Source organism: Nelumbo lutea, chromosome 4 (assembly GCF_056320005.1).
Source record: "Nelumbo lutea isolate HS-2025 chromosome 4, American lotus-T2T, whole genome shotgun sequence".
NCBI lineage: Eukaryota > Viridiplantae > Streptophyta > Magnoliopsida > Proteales > Nelumbonaceae > Nelumbo > Nelumbo lutea.
Window position 1 is genome coordinate 7,233,325 of NC_142687.1, and position 19,008 is coordinate 7,252,332.

The 19,008-nt window shown below is 39.4% G+C and overlaps 1 protein-coding gene across 1 annotated transcript in view; it reads left to right on the forward strand.

The window, feature by feature from the left end:
* GSL8 (glucan synthase-like 8) overlaps positions 1-19,008 on the forward strand; it is a 105,953-nt gene that overhangs the window by 75,138 nt on the left and 11,807 nt on the right. Inside the window, exons 32-38 of the mRNA XM_088984436.1 lie at positions 2,325-2,459; positions 2,718-2,786; positions 2,870-3,047; positions 3,404-3,521; positions 4,579-4,698; positions 10,917-11,032; positions 11,118-11,201. Coding sequence (XP_088840562.1) covers positions 2,325-2,459; positions 2,718-2,786; positions 2,870-3,047; positions 3,404-3,521; positions 4,579-4,698; positions 10,917-11,032; positions 11,118-11,201 — 820 coding nt within the window. The remainder of the gene's footprint in view (positions 1-2,324; positions 2,460-2,717; positions 2,787-2,869; positions 3,048-3,403; positions 3,522-4,578; positions 4,699-10,916; positions 11,033-11,117; positions 11,202-19,008) is intronic.

Genomic DNA, 19,008 nt, shown 5'->3' on the forward strand with positions numbered 1-19,008 from the left:
TCAGAAAAGGGTATCTTTGTCTCTCAAAGGAAATACACCCTCGATCTATTACAAGATACAGGCAAATTAGGTGCAAGGCCGGCAGATACTCCTATGGATGCGGACCAGAAGTTAGGTGACTGTGTTGGTGAACCCCTGAAAGATGTGAAACAGTTCTAGAGGTTAGTGGGGAAGCTGATTTATTTGTCCATGACTCGTCCAGACATTGCCCATTCCATTGGGGTCCTAAGCCAGTTCATGCACTCTCCTAAGAAACCACACATGGAGGCAGCAAAGAGAGTTCTTAGATATTTGAAGAAATATCCCGGAACAGGCCTATTATTCAGTGAACACAATCACCTAAAGGTGGAAGTCTTTACAGATGCTGATTAGGCAGGAGCTGTGGATGACAGAAAGTCCACTAGTGGGTATTGCACATCTGTGGGAGGAAATCTGGTGACCTGGAAAAGCAAGAAACAAAGTGTGGTAGCAAGGTCAAGCGCGGAAGCTGAATATAGAGCTATGGCACATGGGGTGGCTGAAGTCCTTTGGCTAAAGAATCTTCTAGGGGATCTTGGAGTTGTTGTTCATGACCCTATGTCCCTTTACTGTGACAACAAGGCTGCAATAAACATCGCCAACAACCCTGTCCTACATGAGAGGACTAAGCACATTGAGGTGGACAAACACTTCATAAGGGAGAAATTGGAGAAAAGGGAAATTTGCATTCCTTATGTCAACTCCAAGAAACAACTTGCTGATGTTCTCACAAAGGGGCTTCCATGCTCGCGGCACAATGAGTTATGTGACAAGCTGGGCATGATAGACATATTCAGCCCAACTTGAGGGGGAGTGTTGTAAGGCTTATTTAATTGTTACTTTATAGCTGTTGTTAGTAGGCTGACTTCTTAGGATACTGTCAGTTAGTTACTTGTCTTCTTTCCTTATTATTTTTAGTTCTAAGATGTGCCGCTAGGGGCATACTTGTAATTTCTATTCCTTTATTAAGTTAATATAAATAGAAGACTGGCGACAGCCAGTAGGATCTTTTCTTTCTCTCAATCGTACCTCTCTCTCTCTCCCACTCTCCATAAATCATTACAAAGCTGAACTTTGATGGAAGCAGTCAAGGTGATCCAGGCCCATCTGGTATAGGAGGGGTCTTGAGAAATAAGGATAGCAATGTTATGGCCTTGTTTTCAGGCCTAGTAGAAATAGGAGATTCTATTTGTGGAGAACCTACAAGGACCTACTCATGAAAATTAAATGGCTAACAAGGAACATGACCACAAGAATACAATTAGTAGACAGGTAAGCAAATGCATTGGCTGATATTCTTGCCAAACAAGGGGCAAGTCGAGAATATTTTTACTGGACTGAATTGTAATTTTTTGTTGTTTTTGAGAAATTGTAATTACTAATATGGGAGAGATCACACCTCCCCCTCTCTATGGGATGCTTGTAATAGTATCACACTCTTTTCCTAATGAAGTCATTTAATTATAAAAAATAACAAGGTTACAAAATATGTGACATTGAGTCATCTCTTGGTCTCCAATCCTAGGTTACCCTGATTTGTACTCCCATTATTATTAAATTCACATTGCATATATTCTGTTTAAGTCCTTATTTTAAAACCTCTTGTTTCCAATACAGCTGGCCATAGCCCTAATTTTGCATTTAATCCTTTTCTAGTTTCATTAATTAGTACTATGTCATCGACAAACGTTAACTACCATGGGACCTCCCCTTGAAAATGTTTAGTCAATTCATCTTTGATTAGTCCAATTTAACATTAGTTTTTGCACCCCTCATACATATCCTTAATTAGTTCCACATAGTTATTTGGAACTCCTTTCTTTTCCAAAACTTACCACATTACCTCTCTTGAGGACTATATCATATGCTTTCTCTAGATCAGTGAAAATCATATGCAGATCTCTCCTCATCTATCTTAAATTTTCCATCTATCATCTTAATAAAAAGATGACTTCTAGAGTTGATCTCCATAGAATAAAACCAAATTGGTTTTCTGAAATATTTGTTTCATGTTGTAACCTTTATTCAGTTATTCACTCCCAAAGTTTTATAGTGTGCTCATGAATTTAATTCGACACCAATTATTACAACTTTTTCCATTCATCTGGCATTTTCTTTGTTTTCATTATCTTATTAAATATTTATTCTTGCAATTTCTAATGTGAAATTGCATAATAGCATTAATAAGTATAATTTCTTGAATATTAGATATATATTTTTATATTTTTATATGCTTTTGATGCTCTTACTACCATTGATGCTGTTGGTTTCCTAGTGTAGATTATCTGACACTATTTTCATCTCAGATGAATGGGAGAATTTCTTGGAACGAATTGGTCGAGGTGAATCTACTGGGGATGCCGATCTGCAGCAGAGCTCCAGTGATTCCTTAGAACTTCGTTTTTGGGCGTCTTATCGAGGCCAGACTTTAGCTAGAACTGGTTAGACCTGGCTGATATTTTATCTTATTTCTTTTATGTTTTTGAATGTATCATGTATATGAAACTTCAGGATATCTTTGTCCAGTGTTGTGGAGCGTTTAATCTATAATTGTTGTTGGCATATGTTCTTAGATGTTACTTTCATTTGATAATTGGCATACTCTTTTAGGGGGAGAAGATGTGAGGAAAAAATGAGAAAGAACCTCTTTATGTTATTTATTGTTGATAGTGTTTTTTTCTTTCACTGCCGAAATGCAGTGCGTGGAATGATGTACTACAGAAGGGCTCTGATGCTACAAAGTTATCTAGAAAGGAGAGCATTGGGGGGTATGTTCTGTTACCATCATTTTGATCCCCCTCCCTGCGGGGAAAAAAATATTTGTGTTGACACATTATTTTTCACCTTGTAGAATTAGAAGATGGTTATTCAAGAGCCAATCTCCTAACATCACAAGGATTTGAGATATCTCGCATATCCCGGGCACAGGCAGATCTTAAGTTTACTTATGTGGTATCATGCCAAATTTATGGCCAACAGAAACAGAAGAAGGCTCCAGAGGCAGCTGACATTGCTCTTTTGTTACAGAGGTTGTTTACATCTCCACTTTTCCTTGATTTCTTTCTCACATCATGTCATGGATTGCTATGACCTTTTATTTTTACTCTATTCACGCTATTTGAATCAGCTAATTGGAAATCAACTTTAAAATATTCTTAATGATAGCATCTAATATATACGGTAAGATGGAGCCCTATTATTTATTGACTTTTTTTGAGTTTGAATCCCCTGCCTGTTTTATGTTTGTGTCTTATTAGTTGATAATCTACACTTTGACAATTTCCATGAGCATCAAGTTTATCATGCAATCTCATGTGAGAGATTAGCTATTGGTATATTTTAGTGCCTCTGGGTGTTTATTTATTTTTTACTTGTGTCTTTCCAGGAATGAGGCGCTTCGAGTTGCTTTCATACATGTTGAGGAGAGTAGTGCCAATGATGGGAAGATTTTGAAGGAATTCTATTCAAAGTTAGTAAAAGCTGATGCACATGGAAAGGATCAGGTAGACAGAAGTGTTCCTTGGTGATGATTTATCCCTATTCCAGCAGTTCTATTGTATGCAATTGGCAGTTGGCATGTGCAAGATTGTTATTGAATTGCACGGCACAAATTCTGTGAAGAACAGTAAAGAATATGACAAGCCAGCAAGGGGTTCAGAAATATCCTCCTTGTCTAATCACATAATTTTCCCAAATTCTCAGGTTGCTTTATAATCCATGTGGTTAGAACTGCCATACTTTAGACTGCAAATTCAAATCCTCAAATTTTGGAGACGTGATGTATTCTCTTGTGGTTTAAGAGACTTATCAGATGCATGGACCTAATGCTATCTTATGCATGCTAATATATGCTCAAATGCAATAATCTACATTTTCACAGGGTAATCACAGGAGGCATCAATATAATGGAAACAGTACATCTGCCTAGCAGAAGTCTAACAAAAGGCAATGCTTTTATGCATCTAAAATTGTTATATCTTTTGTACTCTGTAACTTGAGCAATTTCATTGTTAAAGTAAGTTGCAGAATCTGTCTGATAAAGATCAGTGTTTCAGTGCCTTTGCTTTCTATTTACATGAACAACCAGTATTAACTAGTATTTTCAAAATGAGATGTGCAACTGAAGCACAAAAGGTTTCCTAGAGCCTAAGGTGCAATGCACAAGGCAAGTTGTGCACCTACACAAAGCAAGGCATGACTTTTAAAAAAAATATAAATGGAAAAGTTTAATGTACAAGAAGATGCAAATCAATGTTTTAAAACATGGGGGCATGGTGAGGTGTTCCCCTACCTGGAAGCATGAAACATAGTTTGGAACGCAGGAAGTGTAAGCCTTGAGCATGTATTTTTTTTATAGTTATACTTGGAGGCATGTTAACTTATTTTGCTACTCGGCAGACAAGCATAAAAAAATCGATAGTGTTGGTAAATTCTATTTGTTATACTTAAGTGGCCAATATAAAGTTTCTATGGACTAGGTTCCTGTTTTTTTTTTTTTTTTTTTTTTTTGTCTTTTGTTCTTTTTTTCAAGTTGATATATTTGTTCTGTTATTTTTATAGGAAGTCTATTCCATCAAGCTACCTGGAGACCCCAAGCTTGGAGAGGGGAAGCCCGAAAACCAAAACCATGCTATAATCTTCACACGTGGGGAGGCTATTCAAACTATCGACATGAATCAGGTGACTTATTTTCCTTGTAATTAGTAAATTTCCTTCAACTTCTGTAATTGGGTTGTATGCAATCTTTTATAACTGGTAAGCATTGTCAATTCATTTCTTTTCCCTTTGTGGATAAACTGGACCAACACATGTGACCAAGAGATTGCAATTGGTTGATATTCTTGTTTAATGCAAATATGTCCTTGTATACCTTAATTTTACAACTTATATTTGATGGCAATACGGAAAATGGTGCATATCCCAATTATTTTGTGAACTATAAGTAGTCGATCAAGACTACAATCAGTCTTGAATTCGAAAGTAAAAGAAAGATTTCAGATGGAGAAAAAGAAGAAAAGAGGGAGAAAGCAGAAGCACACAAAGGGTTTTAGAAAAGGAGAGAGAGGGTCGAATAGAATCCATCTGCCGACCCACTCTTAATATTTATATGTTTACTAATTGTAAAAAAAGGCTGAATTTCCCTTAATGCTTACATGGCAAATAAACTAATAATAAAGCTGAAATAACAAGTTGTAACAACAAAACTGAAATAACTACCAACTAACACTGACATAACTAACAAAGAATACATGCTGTGCTGCCATACGAACACAGTGGGGACCACAGCCGTGGGGTCCACATCAGTGTTCTCTGCACTCCCCCTCAAGTTGGGAATAGATATTTGTCATTCCCAACTTGCATAGATCTGCCTCTAACTTCTTCCTTGGAACAGCCTTGGTGAGAAGATCTGCGAGCAGCATGCTAGAGGTGATATACGGGAGACACACTTCTTGAGATGAAACCCTTTCTCTGACAAAATGTCGATCAACTTCGATATGCTTAGTTTTGTCGTGTTGTACCGGATTGTGAGTTATATTAATAGCAGTCTGATTATCACAATACAACATTAAGGGTTTCTCATAATCAATACCCAACTCTTCAAGTAATGACTTCAGCCATAGGATTTCAGCCACACCATTAGCCACCATTAGCCATCGATCTATATTCAGCTTCAGCACTGGAGCGAGAAACAACACTTTGTTTCTTACTCCTCCAAGAGACAAGGTTACCTCCTACAAAGGCACAATATCCAGAGGTAGACCTCCTGTCATCAGCACTCCTAGCCCAATCAACATCTGTATAGACTTCTATTTTCATGTGATCATTATTCTTGAATAATATACCTCTACCTGGACATCTCTTCAAGTATGCTAATATTCTCTCAACTGCAAGGAGGTGAGTAGTTCTAGGAGAATGCATGTATTGACTGATAACGCTGACTGCATAACTGATGTCTGGTCATGTGAGACAAAGATATAGGAGTTTTCCAACCAGCCGTTGGAACATAGCTTTGTCTTCAAGAGGCTCTCCACCCTCTGCACTAATCTTGTGATTCTATGGGTGTATCTGCAGGCTTAACACCCAACTTTCTAGTTTCTGCTAATAGATCTAGAACATACTTCCTTTGAGAAATAAAGATCCCGTGTTTAGATCTAGCAATCTCAATACCCAAGAAGTATTGTAGCTCACCTAGATCTTTCACCTCAAACTCTTGGTGAAGGAGTTGTTTGAGGGACTCAATCTCACTATTATCATTCCCTGTCACCACAATATCATCCACATATACAGCAAGCAAGGTCAAAGAAGAGTCCACTTTTTTAATGAACACTATATGGTCTGATTGGGCCTATACATAGCCGAATTTTTCATGGGCTTGTCTGAATCTATCAAACCAATCTTTGGGGGACTGCTTTAGTCCATACAAGGCTTTATTCAGCCGAAAACCCTTCTTATCTGTCTCGACATCATAAAATCTATGAGGTAATTGCATGTAGACTTCTTCCTGTAAGTCTCCATTTAGGAAGACATTTTTAACATCCATCTAGAACAAGGGCCAAGAATAACTAGCTGCAAGGGTTAACAGAACTCGAATAGTGGTCATCTTTTCCACTGGAGCAAAAGTCTCCAAGTAGTCTATACCATAAGTCTAGGTAAATCCTTTTGCAACTAACCGGACTTTATACCTTTCAATGGAACCATCAACATTATGTTTCACGGTAAATACCCATCTACATCCAACTGGTTTCTTTCCTTTGGGCTAGTCAACTAGCTCCCAAGTATTATTCCTCAGAAGGGCATCCATTTCAACCTTCATTGCATCTTTCCACTTAGGAACTGACAAGGCTTCCTGCACTGTTCTAGGAATAGGAATATCAGCAATGAATGTGAGAAAGGACCTGTAAGAGGGAGATAGGCGATCATAGGACATAAACTGGGAAATGCAGTGAGTTGTAGATGTTGTGCAACGTCGTTTCCCTTTACGAACTGCAATAGGGAGGTCAAGGTCATCCAAAGGAAGTGAAGTAGCAACAATGGAAGGTGTCTCAGTGGGACCTGGATCTGATAAGGGGACTATAATACCTGGATCTGGATCCACATAAGGAACTAGGGCTGGCCTGGACTGCTAATGACCGAAATCAACCTACCTCCACCGCCTGTGATAGACTTTCAACTCCTGACACCTCTGACAACCCTCTCCGTTACATCCCTCATCACTCAATGGAATGGGTAAAGGAACTTCAGATGAGTTAACCTCACTCTCACAAACCCCATTCTCACTACTCTCCCCCTGAGGAGAAACCCTAAGGTAATAAGGAACCTCCTCAAAGAAAGTAACATCCATCGAGACAAATCTCCTCCTGGAAGTAGGTTCATAGCAGCAATAACCCTTTTGAGTTTGTTCATAATCGAGAAAAATGCATTTGGAGGCCTTAGGGTCAAATTTGGAACGATGAGGTCCAAGAATCTGAACAAAGCAGGTGCAACCAAAGGTTTTAAGGGGTATAGTAAATAATTCTTCATCTGGGTATAGAAGGGTAAACAAAGGCTTCATGTCAAGAACCCGTGAAGGAACTCGATTAATGAGATACACTGCTGTGAGAATAGCATCGCCCCAGAAACGGATAGGCACATTGGAGGTAAACATAATGCTTCTAGTCACCTCCAAAATGTGCCTATTCTTCCTCTTGACAACCCCATTCTGTTGTGGTGTATCAGGACAAGTACTCTGGTGAATAATCCTATGATCAAGTAGATAAGAGGCCAGTGGCTTGGTAAAGTATTCTCTCGCATTATCAGATTTGAGGATTTTGATTTTGACCCCAAACTGGGTTAAAATCATCTGATGAAAAGTCTGGGTCAGAGCAAGAACCTCGTCTCAAGAACGCATAAGGTAAACCCAAGAAAAACGGGTATAGTCATCAACAAACAACAAGAAATATCTGTACCCCCCCATAGAAGGGATGTGATACGGGCCCCAAACATCGGTGTGCACAACATCAAAAGAATTACTACTTTTATTACTCAAGGATTAAGATGTTCTACAATGCTTTGCAAGCTCACAACTCTCACATCTCAAATTTGACATCTGAACAGACTTAAATAAATTAGGAAACAAACACTTCAAAGACTGAAATGATAAATGACCTAACCGATTATGCCAAAGCATAACCGGACTAACAGATTGAGAAACAAAAGACTTCTTATCTTCATGATCTTTCCAATGAGAACTCTCTCTAAGCAGATAGATCCCATTCGTCTTACAACCAGTCCCAATCACCTTCCTTGTCTCCAAGTCCTGAAAAACACATAGGTTAGGGAAGAAGGTTACTGAACAGTTTTAATGTTTTGTAATACTACTGACTGAAAGCAAGTTAGTATCAAGCTTAAGAACATGCAAAACTAAGGATAAGGAAATGGTATTAGACAATTTGATGTCTCCCTTGCTAGAAATGGGGACAAGGGAACCATCATCAATGGACACTTTATCTCTACCAGAAGATAAGTGATAGGTAGTGAACAGTGATGGCAAGCTAGTCATATGGTCAAATGCACCTGAGTCTATTACCCAACAATGTTCAGTGCTACCTGGAGCTAAAGCATGATAAGCTGAGGTCCGAGTACCTGAATGAGTAAAGGCTGATGTGGAAGGAGCTGATGAGGACTGAGATGACTGAGCTGAATTCCCAACCTCCTTTTCCAACTTTGTTAGGGCAGCCCGAACAACAGCTAAGGTGTCTAGAGGCGTGTCTTTTGTGCTCGATGAGGAGGCAGAATCGGTATTAACAGCCATATGAGCATTACCCCTTTTGTTCCTCAGTTTTGTTGGGACTAGATGAGGGTGCAGCTTCCAACATGTGTCTTTAGTATCCTTAGGTTTCTTGCAATGTTCACACACTAGATCCCGCTTATCTTCCTTCTTCATATCCCTTCCCGTATCACCCCCAGACTTAGGCTTAATTGCTGCCAAGGCTGGTGGAAAGGGCTGATGCCGCATCATAACCTTCCTCCTGGTCTCTTCACTATGCACCAATGAGTAGGCTTGAGATAAGGTCATACTGTCCCTTGTTAGTATCTGTTGTCTCACAATATCATAATCAGAATTCAGACCAGCTAGGAATTCAAAACCCTATTAGTCTCAACTTTCTTTCTATGAGTCTGTGCATCCTTCTGACTTTCCCACTCAAGTGTTTCCAAATGGTCAATTTCATGCCACAAAGATTTCAAAGTAGAGAAGTAAACGGGGACTGGTTTCTCTCCTTGCTTGAGGTTATTAACCTCACACTTCAATTCATAGGCCCTAGCAACATTAAGGGATTGGGAGTAGGTCTCTTTCATGGCATCCCAGATATAGTTTCAGCTGATATGTGGCTGCATAGAGTTGCACAGTCATGTCATAACCAATTTGTTCTCCTGAATCCACTTAGTATACATTTGGTCGTTCTTGGATGGTTCTTTCACATCTCCCAATAGGTAGCTAAGTTTTCCTCTACCCCCAATAGCCATCATGGCCGATTGGGCCCATTCTAAGTAGTTGGATCCATCAAACCTCATAGTTGTAATCTGAAATACAGTTTCAGACATATTACCAGAATTGCTATTCCCAAAAACACCTTCCCCCTGATTCTTGAACTCCATTCTTGGTTAAGAATTAGCAATCAAAGGCTTTTAAAGCTACTATAATAGAAAACAATACTTAAACAACTGATAACAGCCAACCTAAGTCTTCCACAAACAAGGGGAAAAACAGAATTCTGTATGAACTCAGTTCAGATCTGATCTGAAACCAATCGACAGTTCTGACTGTAAGCAGTCTAATTCTTGATAAAGGCTCTCACCCCCAAAAACAGATTTTGAAGCTGAAACAAGTCTAGAACTCACTTAGAAAATAATCTGGAATGCTGAAACAGATTTAGGGTTAAGGAAAACTTGGAGAAATCTTTGTGAGAACAAAACAATTCTCAGCCGCACCTTCCAAATAGGTCCACAGTCAAGTCTGGTCGTAGGGTTAAGAACAAACCCTAGAAAAAAAAAAAAAAAAACAGAAAACTCAGATCGCCTCTAAGAAAATAAGGGAAAGCTCAACCGCTCCTTCTAGATAAGTCCAACCTATCTTTGACTAATGACGGTCTCAAGAAAAGATAAAAACTTACCCAGAAAACTCTGATCGCCACCTTCAATCTTGGCCTGAACCCTAATATTGATCCTTTAACCTTCTCCGATTCTTCTTGATTACCAAAATACTCTCCAAGCCTCTACAAGCCTTTGGACAGCTGCTAAACTCTTCTGGTAACCTCCAAGAATCAGCCAACGAACAGTTCTTTCTAAGCTTCCAGCCCTAGGCAATTCTCATGTGGTCGGCTGGATTAGACACTTGAGAAACCCTAGATTGGCTCTGATACCAAGTAGTCGATCAAGACTACAATCAGTCTTGAATTCGAAAGTAAAAGAAAGATTTCAGATGGAGAAAAAGAAGAAGAAAAGAGGGAGAAAGCAGAAGCACACGAAAGGTTTTAGAAAAGGAGATAAAGGGCCGAATAGAATCCATCTGCCGACCCACTCTTAATATTTATATGTTTACTAATTGTAAAAATAGGCTGAATTGCCCTTAATGCTTACATGGCAAATAAACTAATAATAAAGCTGAAATAACAAGCTGTAACAACAAAACTGAAATAACTACCAACTAACACTGACATAACTAACAAAGAATACATGCTGTGCTGCCATACGAACACAGTGGGGACCACAGCCGTGGGGTCCACATCAGTGTTCTCTACACTATATGCACTATTGTGCTAATATTTTAAACCACCACACTTTTTTCGCAGCTTATTCTGGTATATTATGGCATTTCATATGCAAAAGAAATTCCTGAATGTTCTTTTTTTTTAATATAGGATAACTACCTTGAAGAAGCAATGAAAATGAGAAATCTTCTAGAGGAATTTCGAGGAAATCATGGTCTTCGACGTCCAACTATTCTTGGTATAAGAGAACATGTCTTTACTGGAAGGTTGGATATGAACTTCTGCCAACATGATTCCTGTGGGTCATTGTCATTACCTCTTATTCATAGCTGACTGAATTTGTTTCAACAGTGTTTCATCATTAGCTTGGTTTATGTCCAACCAAGAAACTAGCTTTGTCACCTTGGGTCAGCGCATTCTAGCAAATCCTCTCAAGTAAGCCGTGACTTCTTTGATTTGTATATTTTATTAAGGAACTAGTCAATATTTTGCATTATGAAGTCATTAGAGGATTTGTTCATGCTATTTTTTTTTCAAAAAAAAAATGAAATTAGCAAATCATACTTTCAGAAATCTTGTTCTGTATGAAGTTTGCTAGTACACCGGAAACTGTTGAGATTTATGTTTCTAATTCATGAATGTTTGCTAGTGTACTGGAAACTGTCACTTCTTGGAAATAATGCTATTGATACTTTACCCTAATTCCCTTCTTTGTCCCTTCAAGATGAATGTGATAAATAACACTGTCTTTGGTATTAATAAGCCAAACCTTGTTTCCTAAAAAAAATAAGCCAAGCCTTGTTAGTTTTTTTTTTTTTTTCAAATGAATCATGTTCCACCATTTCATTCTTTTCAGTGTCGTATCAAAATGTTAAACTATGGAGCCTTCAATCATTTCTGACTACTTCAACCTATCCCTTTTTTGGTCCACCTCTATCTCTTCTAGCCCCTTCAACTTTTGTACAGATCACTTCTTAATTGTGCTGTAGATGGATTCTTTGCATTTTCCCATACCATCTTGTTGAATTGGGCCGATTTTGAGTTATTGGGCCCAGCCTTTTATTTCTTATTTTTAAGTTGTTAAGTTAGGAAGTTATTGGGCCTTAGGCCCATTAGTTTATGTTACTTTAAGTTGTGACTGTTCAGCTGCTTAAAGTAGCCGCCCTACTAAGGGTATTCTTGTAATCTTCCATTCTTTTATTTTAAGTATATAAATCAAGAGGGGTTGGCGGCCAGATCTATTCAATTCTAGAGACATCCCACTCTCTTTTCTTCTTCTCTCTTCTTCTCTACTGTTGAAACCTTTCAGCTTCTTCTACTTTTCTTCACAAGGCATTCATCTGAAACTGTTATCAGCAATTTCTACTTGGTATTAGAGCATGCCGAAGGTTTCTTGAGCTGCTCTATCTTGCAGTCCTAGATCGGCCGATTGCATGGTGATATGAGAGGCTGATCGAAGACCTCGAGTAAGCCCAGTTTTTGGATTTTTTGGTGGATCTATTTTTCCCTGTAGCTGGTCTAGGGTTTCCCATCAAATTCAAGAAGAACTACAGAAAGGGGGAGAGTCCTATTTTTGTAGGACTCTTCAATTTTGACCTAGGAAGTGGCGCCTTAATTTTTTAGGGTTCCTTGGAGTTTTCTGAAGGGAGTGTTCAAGTCCCATCTATTGTGGAGGTCTCTGAAGGGAGCAGTTGTTTTTTCTCTCTTCTCCCGTCCCGCGAAAAGGGAATCTTTTGTGGGAGGACCACCTAGGGTTCCAGAAGGGTGTATGTGGTGCCTGAAAGGGATTATTTCTTTTTTCTTCATCTCAAAATGATTTTATGACCCTTTGCTGGGAATAATGGAGGGTCGCAGAGTTGAAAACAAACTGGGAAGTGAAACGGGACAAGGAGGAAGAGGTGTTGGAGACCTTTTCAGGGTTGGGATCATCACTACAATTAAGTTGGACTGTACAAACTTTTTAGAATGGTCACAATTTACAAAGATGGCCATTGGTGCTCATGGGAAATTGGGGTATATCATTGGTGAGGAAGTGAAACCCGAGACTAACAGTTCCCGGTGGGTACAGGAAAATTATATGGTAATAACTTGGTTGTGCAATTCTATGCTGCCTCATACAAGTAAAATTTTTTTGTGGGCAAATACAGCTAAGGAAATTTGGGATGGGGTTGCAGAAACCTACTTGTCGAGTGAAAATGTTGCTAGGGCCTATCAGTTGAGGAACCAGGTTATTGCTACCAGACAGGGAGATAAACCTATTGCTATTTATTTTTCGGCCCTTAAAATCCTATGGCAAGAGATTGACCATCTGGAGACAGTGGTTTGGGAAACCACTAAGGATGTTGTTGCCTACCAGAAACTCTTAGAGTAGAATAGTGTTTTTGAATTTCTTGCTGGTCTCAATCCTAAGTATGACATTGCAAGTCAACATATCCTTTCCAAGGATAGCATTACTCTCTCTCAGGCATATGCCTTTGTATTAGGGGAAGAGAATAGGAGGAATGTGATGATGAGGAATTCGAGTCTTGAACAGTCTGCCATGGTCAGTACTGTGAAACCTAAACAGAGTGGAGACCGGGGTGGTAGTGAAAGCAGGAAGGAAGATAAGAAGGATCTGATTTGTGACTACTGTAAGAAACACATGAGAGATACCTAATGGAAGCTTCATCCTCACCTTGTGTCGAATAGACTCAAAAACATGAAGGCAAATGTTAACATGGTAGTCACTGGTGACCTACCTAGCCCCCCTACTACAGCTACTTTGGAGTCTGTTGCAGCTGCTGCAGTGAGGGCCAAACTTGAGAGATATGGACAGTTACTAATTCAGCGAGATATAGTCAGCCCTAATCTGGTAATAGGTGGACAACTAGGTATAGGTGGTTCTGCTGGTGGACATTCTACTTCCTTTGCTCATACAGGTAGTTCACATGCCACTGCAAACTATATTTCCACTATAGGTAAGGAGGGACCTCCTTGGATTATAGATTTTGGAGCCTAAGAGCACATGACCTATAGTTCCACTATTTTTTCTTCTTACCAACTTTGTTCTAGCAAAGACAGAGTTTCCACAGCCGATGGATCTCATGTTCTCATTGCTGGAAAGGGGTCTGTCAAGATTACTGGTTCCATTTCCCTACCTTCTGTCCTTCATGTATCCAGATTAAGTACTAACTTATTATCTGTTAGTAGTTTAACTAAGAACTTGAATTGCCTAGTGATTTTTTCTCCAGGCCATTGTGTTTTGCAGGATCTGGTTTCAAAGAGGACGATTGGGAGTGGTCGTGAGGTGAATGGAATCTACCTTCTAGATGTGCTTCCTCATCATTAGAGTCATCATGTTAGTAGGGATTTTGAGTCAAAGTCTGTGGGTCAGATTATGCTTTGGCATAATCGTTTGGGACATTTGTCTTTTCCTTCTTTACATTTCTTATTTTCGAAGTTATTTGAGTCTATTAATTTGTCTAGCTTAGAGTGTGAAAGCTGTCAGCTTGGAAAACATTGTAGACATTCGTTTAAAGCTAGTAATAAAAGGTGGTCATTTGCTTTTGATGTTATTCATATTGATGTGTGGGGACCATATCATGTTCCTTCTATGGGTGGCTATCGATATTTTCTCTTATTTGTGGATGATTTTTCTCGGTATTCTTGGATTTACTTAATGAGATCTTGTGATGAGGTACCGTCATTGATTCGATAGTTTCATCAGATGGTGCTAAGACAGTTTGGGGTACGAGTGAAGGTGTTTAGATCAGACAATGCTAAGGAATTTTTTGAGAAGAACTTTGCTTCATATCTGTCAGAGTATGGAGTAATCCATCAGAGTAGTTGTTCTTACAGTCCACAGCAAAGTGGTGTAGTAGAGAGGAAGAACAGACACCTTGTTGAGATTGCAAGAAGTATGATGATCACATCTGTTGTTCCAGTTCGGTTTTGGGGTGATGCAGTTCTCACAGCAGTCTTTCTAATTAATAGGGTGCCCTCTCATGTACTTGGATTCAACACCCCATTCAGCCTCCTTTTTCCTAAGGGGGAGATGTTCTACATCCCTCTCGGGGTTTTTGGTTGTGTTTGCTTTGCACATGTTCTTGGTCCTAACCATTCGAAGCTCGATCTGAGGGCAAAGAAGTGTGTTTTTCTTGGTATGCAGAAAATCAAAAAGGGTATTGTTGCTATGACCCAACCTCTGGAAGTCGGTATGTTACTATGGATGTCACCTTTTTTGAGTTCACATCCTTTTTCTCGAAAGGTTCTTCTCAAGGGAAGTGTTTTGGGGAAGTAAGTGAGCAGTCTATTCCTCTTCCGATTCTAGTCCCTATGTCCACTCCTGTGTCTAATCCTCCTATGTCACCTATCTTACCACCGCCCTTGCGTCCTACTTCTCAATGTTACTCACGACAACACCTACGACTTCACATGGAGGTTGATTCCATTGTAGAAGAACCCACATCACTTCCTATCGGTTCCTTGGAGACTCCAGATTTGGCTGACATGGACTCAGGTATTCTTCTTGATCCCTCTAATGTTTCAGTTCCTATTGATTCTACTAATCCCATTACAGATGACCTGGACCTTCCTATTGCACTCAGAAAAGGGAAGAGAAAGTGTACTGCTCATTGTATCTCATAATATCTATCCTACAGTGGACTTTCTCCTTCTTATCGAGCTTTCCTTTCTTCTCTTAACTTTGTGTCTATACCCAAGGGTGTCAGTGAGGCTCTCTCCAAACCTAAGTGGAAGACATCTATGCAAGAAGAAATGGAAGCCTTAATTAAGGATCAGACATGGGAGATTGTGGATCTACTAGAGGGCAAGGAGACTGTTGGATGCATATGGGTTTATACAGTTAAATACAAGGTAGATGGAAGTATAGAAAGGTATAAGGCCATACTGGTTGCAAAAGGGTACACTCAAACCTATGGCATTGATTACTTAGAGACCTTTGCATCGGTTGCAAAGATGACTTCTGTTCGGATCCTTCTCTCTCTTGCTACTACATACTCTTGGCCCCTTTTCCAACTTGATGTAAAAAATGCCTTTCTGAATAGGGATTTGCAAGAAGTGTATATGAATCTTCCTGTTGGTTTCTATAGTGATGCTGAAAAGGGGAAGGTATGCTGATCGAAGTCACTTTATGGTTTAAAACAGTCTCCCAGAGCATAGTTTGATAGGTTCAAGAAGGCCTTGATTGCTTTTGGCTACATTTAGACTCAATCAGACCATACTTTGTTTGTGAAGCAGAGGGGGTCCCTAGTGTCAGTTCTGATTGTTTATGTGGATGACATTGTAGTTACAGGAAATGACTTGAGTGAGATTGACAGCTTGAAGAAGAATTTGCACAGAGAATTTGAAATTAAGGATCTTGGGGAGCTGAGGTATTTCTTGGGCATTGAGATTGCAAGATCAAAGCATGGAATTTTTATTTCTAAGAGGAAGTATGTTCTAGACCTTTTACAAGAAACATGGAAACTTGGAACAAAGGCAGCCAGTACTCTTGTTAATGCATCAGAATGTGAGCTGGTAAAGGACATTGGGAGATATCAGAGACTTGTGGGGTGGCTGCTATATTTATGTATGACAAGACCAGACATCTCCTATGTAGTGAGTGTGGTGAGTCAATGCATGCATGCCCCACGAGTCCAGCATTGGGAGGTTGTTGATAGGATTCTTGCTTATCTAAAGGAACACCTAGGCAGAGGCATACTATTTGCTAACCATGGATAGTTGAAGCTAGAGGCTTATATAGATGCTGATTGGGCAAGATGCCTTGATGACAGGAGATCTACATCAGAAGTTTGCACTCTTTTTGGGGGTAATCTAGTTTCATGGAAAAGTAAGAAGCAGACAGTTGTGACAAGGTCAAGTGCAGAAGCTGAATGCAGAGCCATGGCACATGGAGTTTCAGAGCTTCTTTGGATCCGTTCCTTGTTAGGAGAGATTGGTGTTGAGGCAAAAGAACCTATGATGCTATACCGTGATAATCAGGCAACAATTAACATTGCCCACAACCCAGTTCAGCATGCCAAGACAAAGCACATTGAAGTGGACAAACATTTCATATGAGAAAGGGTGACTTCAAGAGGAAGTTTGTCTCTCATACATTGCTTCTGATTAGCTTGCTGATGTTCTTACAAAAGGTGTTGCAAGGAACAAGCTGGAGCACGACCTACACAAGTTGGGAATGTGTGACATTTACTCCCAACTTGAGGGGGAGTGTTGAGTTGGGCCGATTTTGAGTTATTGGACCCAGCCTTTTATTTTTTATTTTTAAATTGTTAAGTTAGGAAGTTATTGGGCCCTAGGCCCATTAGTTCATGTTTTTTAAGTTGTGACTGTTCAGCTACTTAAGGTAGCCGCCCTACTAAGGGTATTCTTGTAATCTTCCATTCTTTTATTTTAAGTATATAAATCAAGAGGGATTGGCGGCCAGATCTATTCAATTCTAGCGACATCCCACTCTCTTTTCTTCCTCTCTTCTTCTCTACTACTGAAACCTTTCAGCTTCTTCTACTTTTCTTCACAAGGCATTCATCTGAAACTGTTATCAGCAATTTCTACTCATCTTAAGTATACTTATTCTCATTTTATCACCTATTGGAGCTATACCTAGGTTTTTTGTGCTAAATTCATTTTTGATCCTATCATTATTTTATACTTAATCTTTCTCAAAAAAAAAAACACTAGTTTTCCCACTCATTAATCTCAACATTAACACTTCTTCCACATTCTTTTTTTTGGACATGTTTATTGGCTTCCCAAAACTTTGTTCTATACAACATTACTGGCTTTATAAGTGTTTTATAAAACACTCTTTTAGTGTAAGCAGTATTCTCCTATAACATAGAACTCCATATGCACCCATCCAACTTCCTCCTCAATCTCTCCCTTGCTGTGGATTTATTGAACCAAGGTAATGGAAGAGGTGGCCTTGAGATATCTCTTGGTCTCTGATTCAGTGTGCCCTGATTTTTTTTCGGACCAATAACTGTAAAATTCATTCAATTAAGATGTAATAGCACAAATAGAAAATCAGTGAGAGATAAACCCTCTTATCTCTCCCCTTTAGATTTTAAACTGTTAGCATAGGGGTATTTCTGTCTTTATACCTTGATTGATGTTGCTGATCTGTAATGTTGTGTTGAAATATGTGCTCTTAACTTAAGTAAGGGCACATAGGTCTTTTTAGTTATGTTTTAATAATAATATAAATACTTATTGGCCGAATGGGAGATGTCATGCTGACTCTTTCAGTTCGAACCAGAATTCTCTCCTCTCTTTCTCTCTTTCTCTATCACTCTTTCTTCTTCTACATAACTGAACTCAGTCAGGCCGAACTCTAAGGCAAACCTGAATTCTAACATGGTGTCAGAGCAGGTTAAATCTGCCTAGATTTCTGCTTGCCTAGGGTTCATTCTTTGCGCACCCTATCTAGGGTTTTCCTCCTTTTTTTCTGTGTTCGATTGGAGATAAGGGAAAGGACTGAAAAGGAGTGATCGCCCTCTTCCCTTGGGGGTCTCTATGCCTCCAATCAGGTCGTATGTGGTCGGTTGCTGTGATTTCTGAGATCACCCTCTCCTAGTAGAGGAAGAATAGAGGGTCGAACTGTGTGTGGCTGTTGTGTGTGAAGCGGCTGTTGTGTGTGGACTGCTCTCCTACTCGCATGGGTGTTACTTCAGTGATAAGGTAAGAGATATCACTTCTTGATATCAGTTATGGATTAAATAGGAGGTGTGTTTCAGATCATTTGCTAGTGTTTCGGCCAGTAAGTGCTAGGGTTTATGCTGGTTTCTTTGTGCATGTTGAAGGAAGAGATATGATCATATAGTGGTGATATTTCAGGTAGTTGTAGGAGCAGGGTTTGTGGTGTAAAGAGCACACATTCCAGCAACAATTAGTGCTGCAACCAGTGTGACAGGTGTGACCTAGTGGTGTGTAGTGTGCAGATCTCAGTGATAATAGAATTCAGCAAGTGTGCAGAATTGGTGATAACATAATGGGAGACAGTAATGATTATAAACCTAGTGTGATGGTGCCTACAGACTACCTGAATGTTCAGATGACCTCCATTAAGTTAAATGGAGAGAATTATGTCCCTTAGGCTAAATTCGTTGAAGTCTTTCTAAAGGCAAAGAAGAAGGTAAAACATATCAGAGAGGAGAAACCCTCCTCTGACTCTAACGAGTATGAAGATTGGGAGCAAGAGGACGCTCAGATCATCACATGGTTGTGGAACAGTATGGAACCC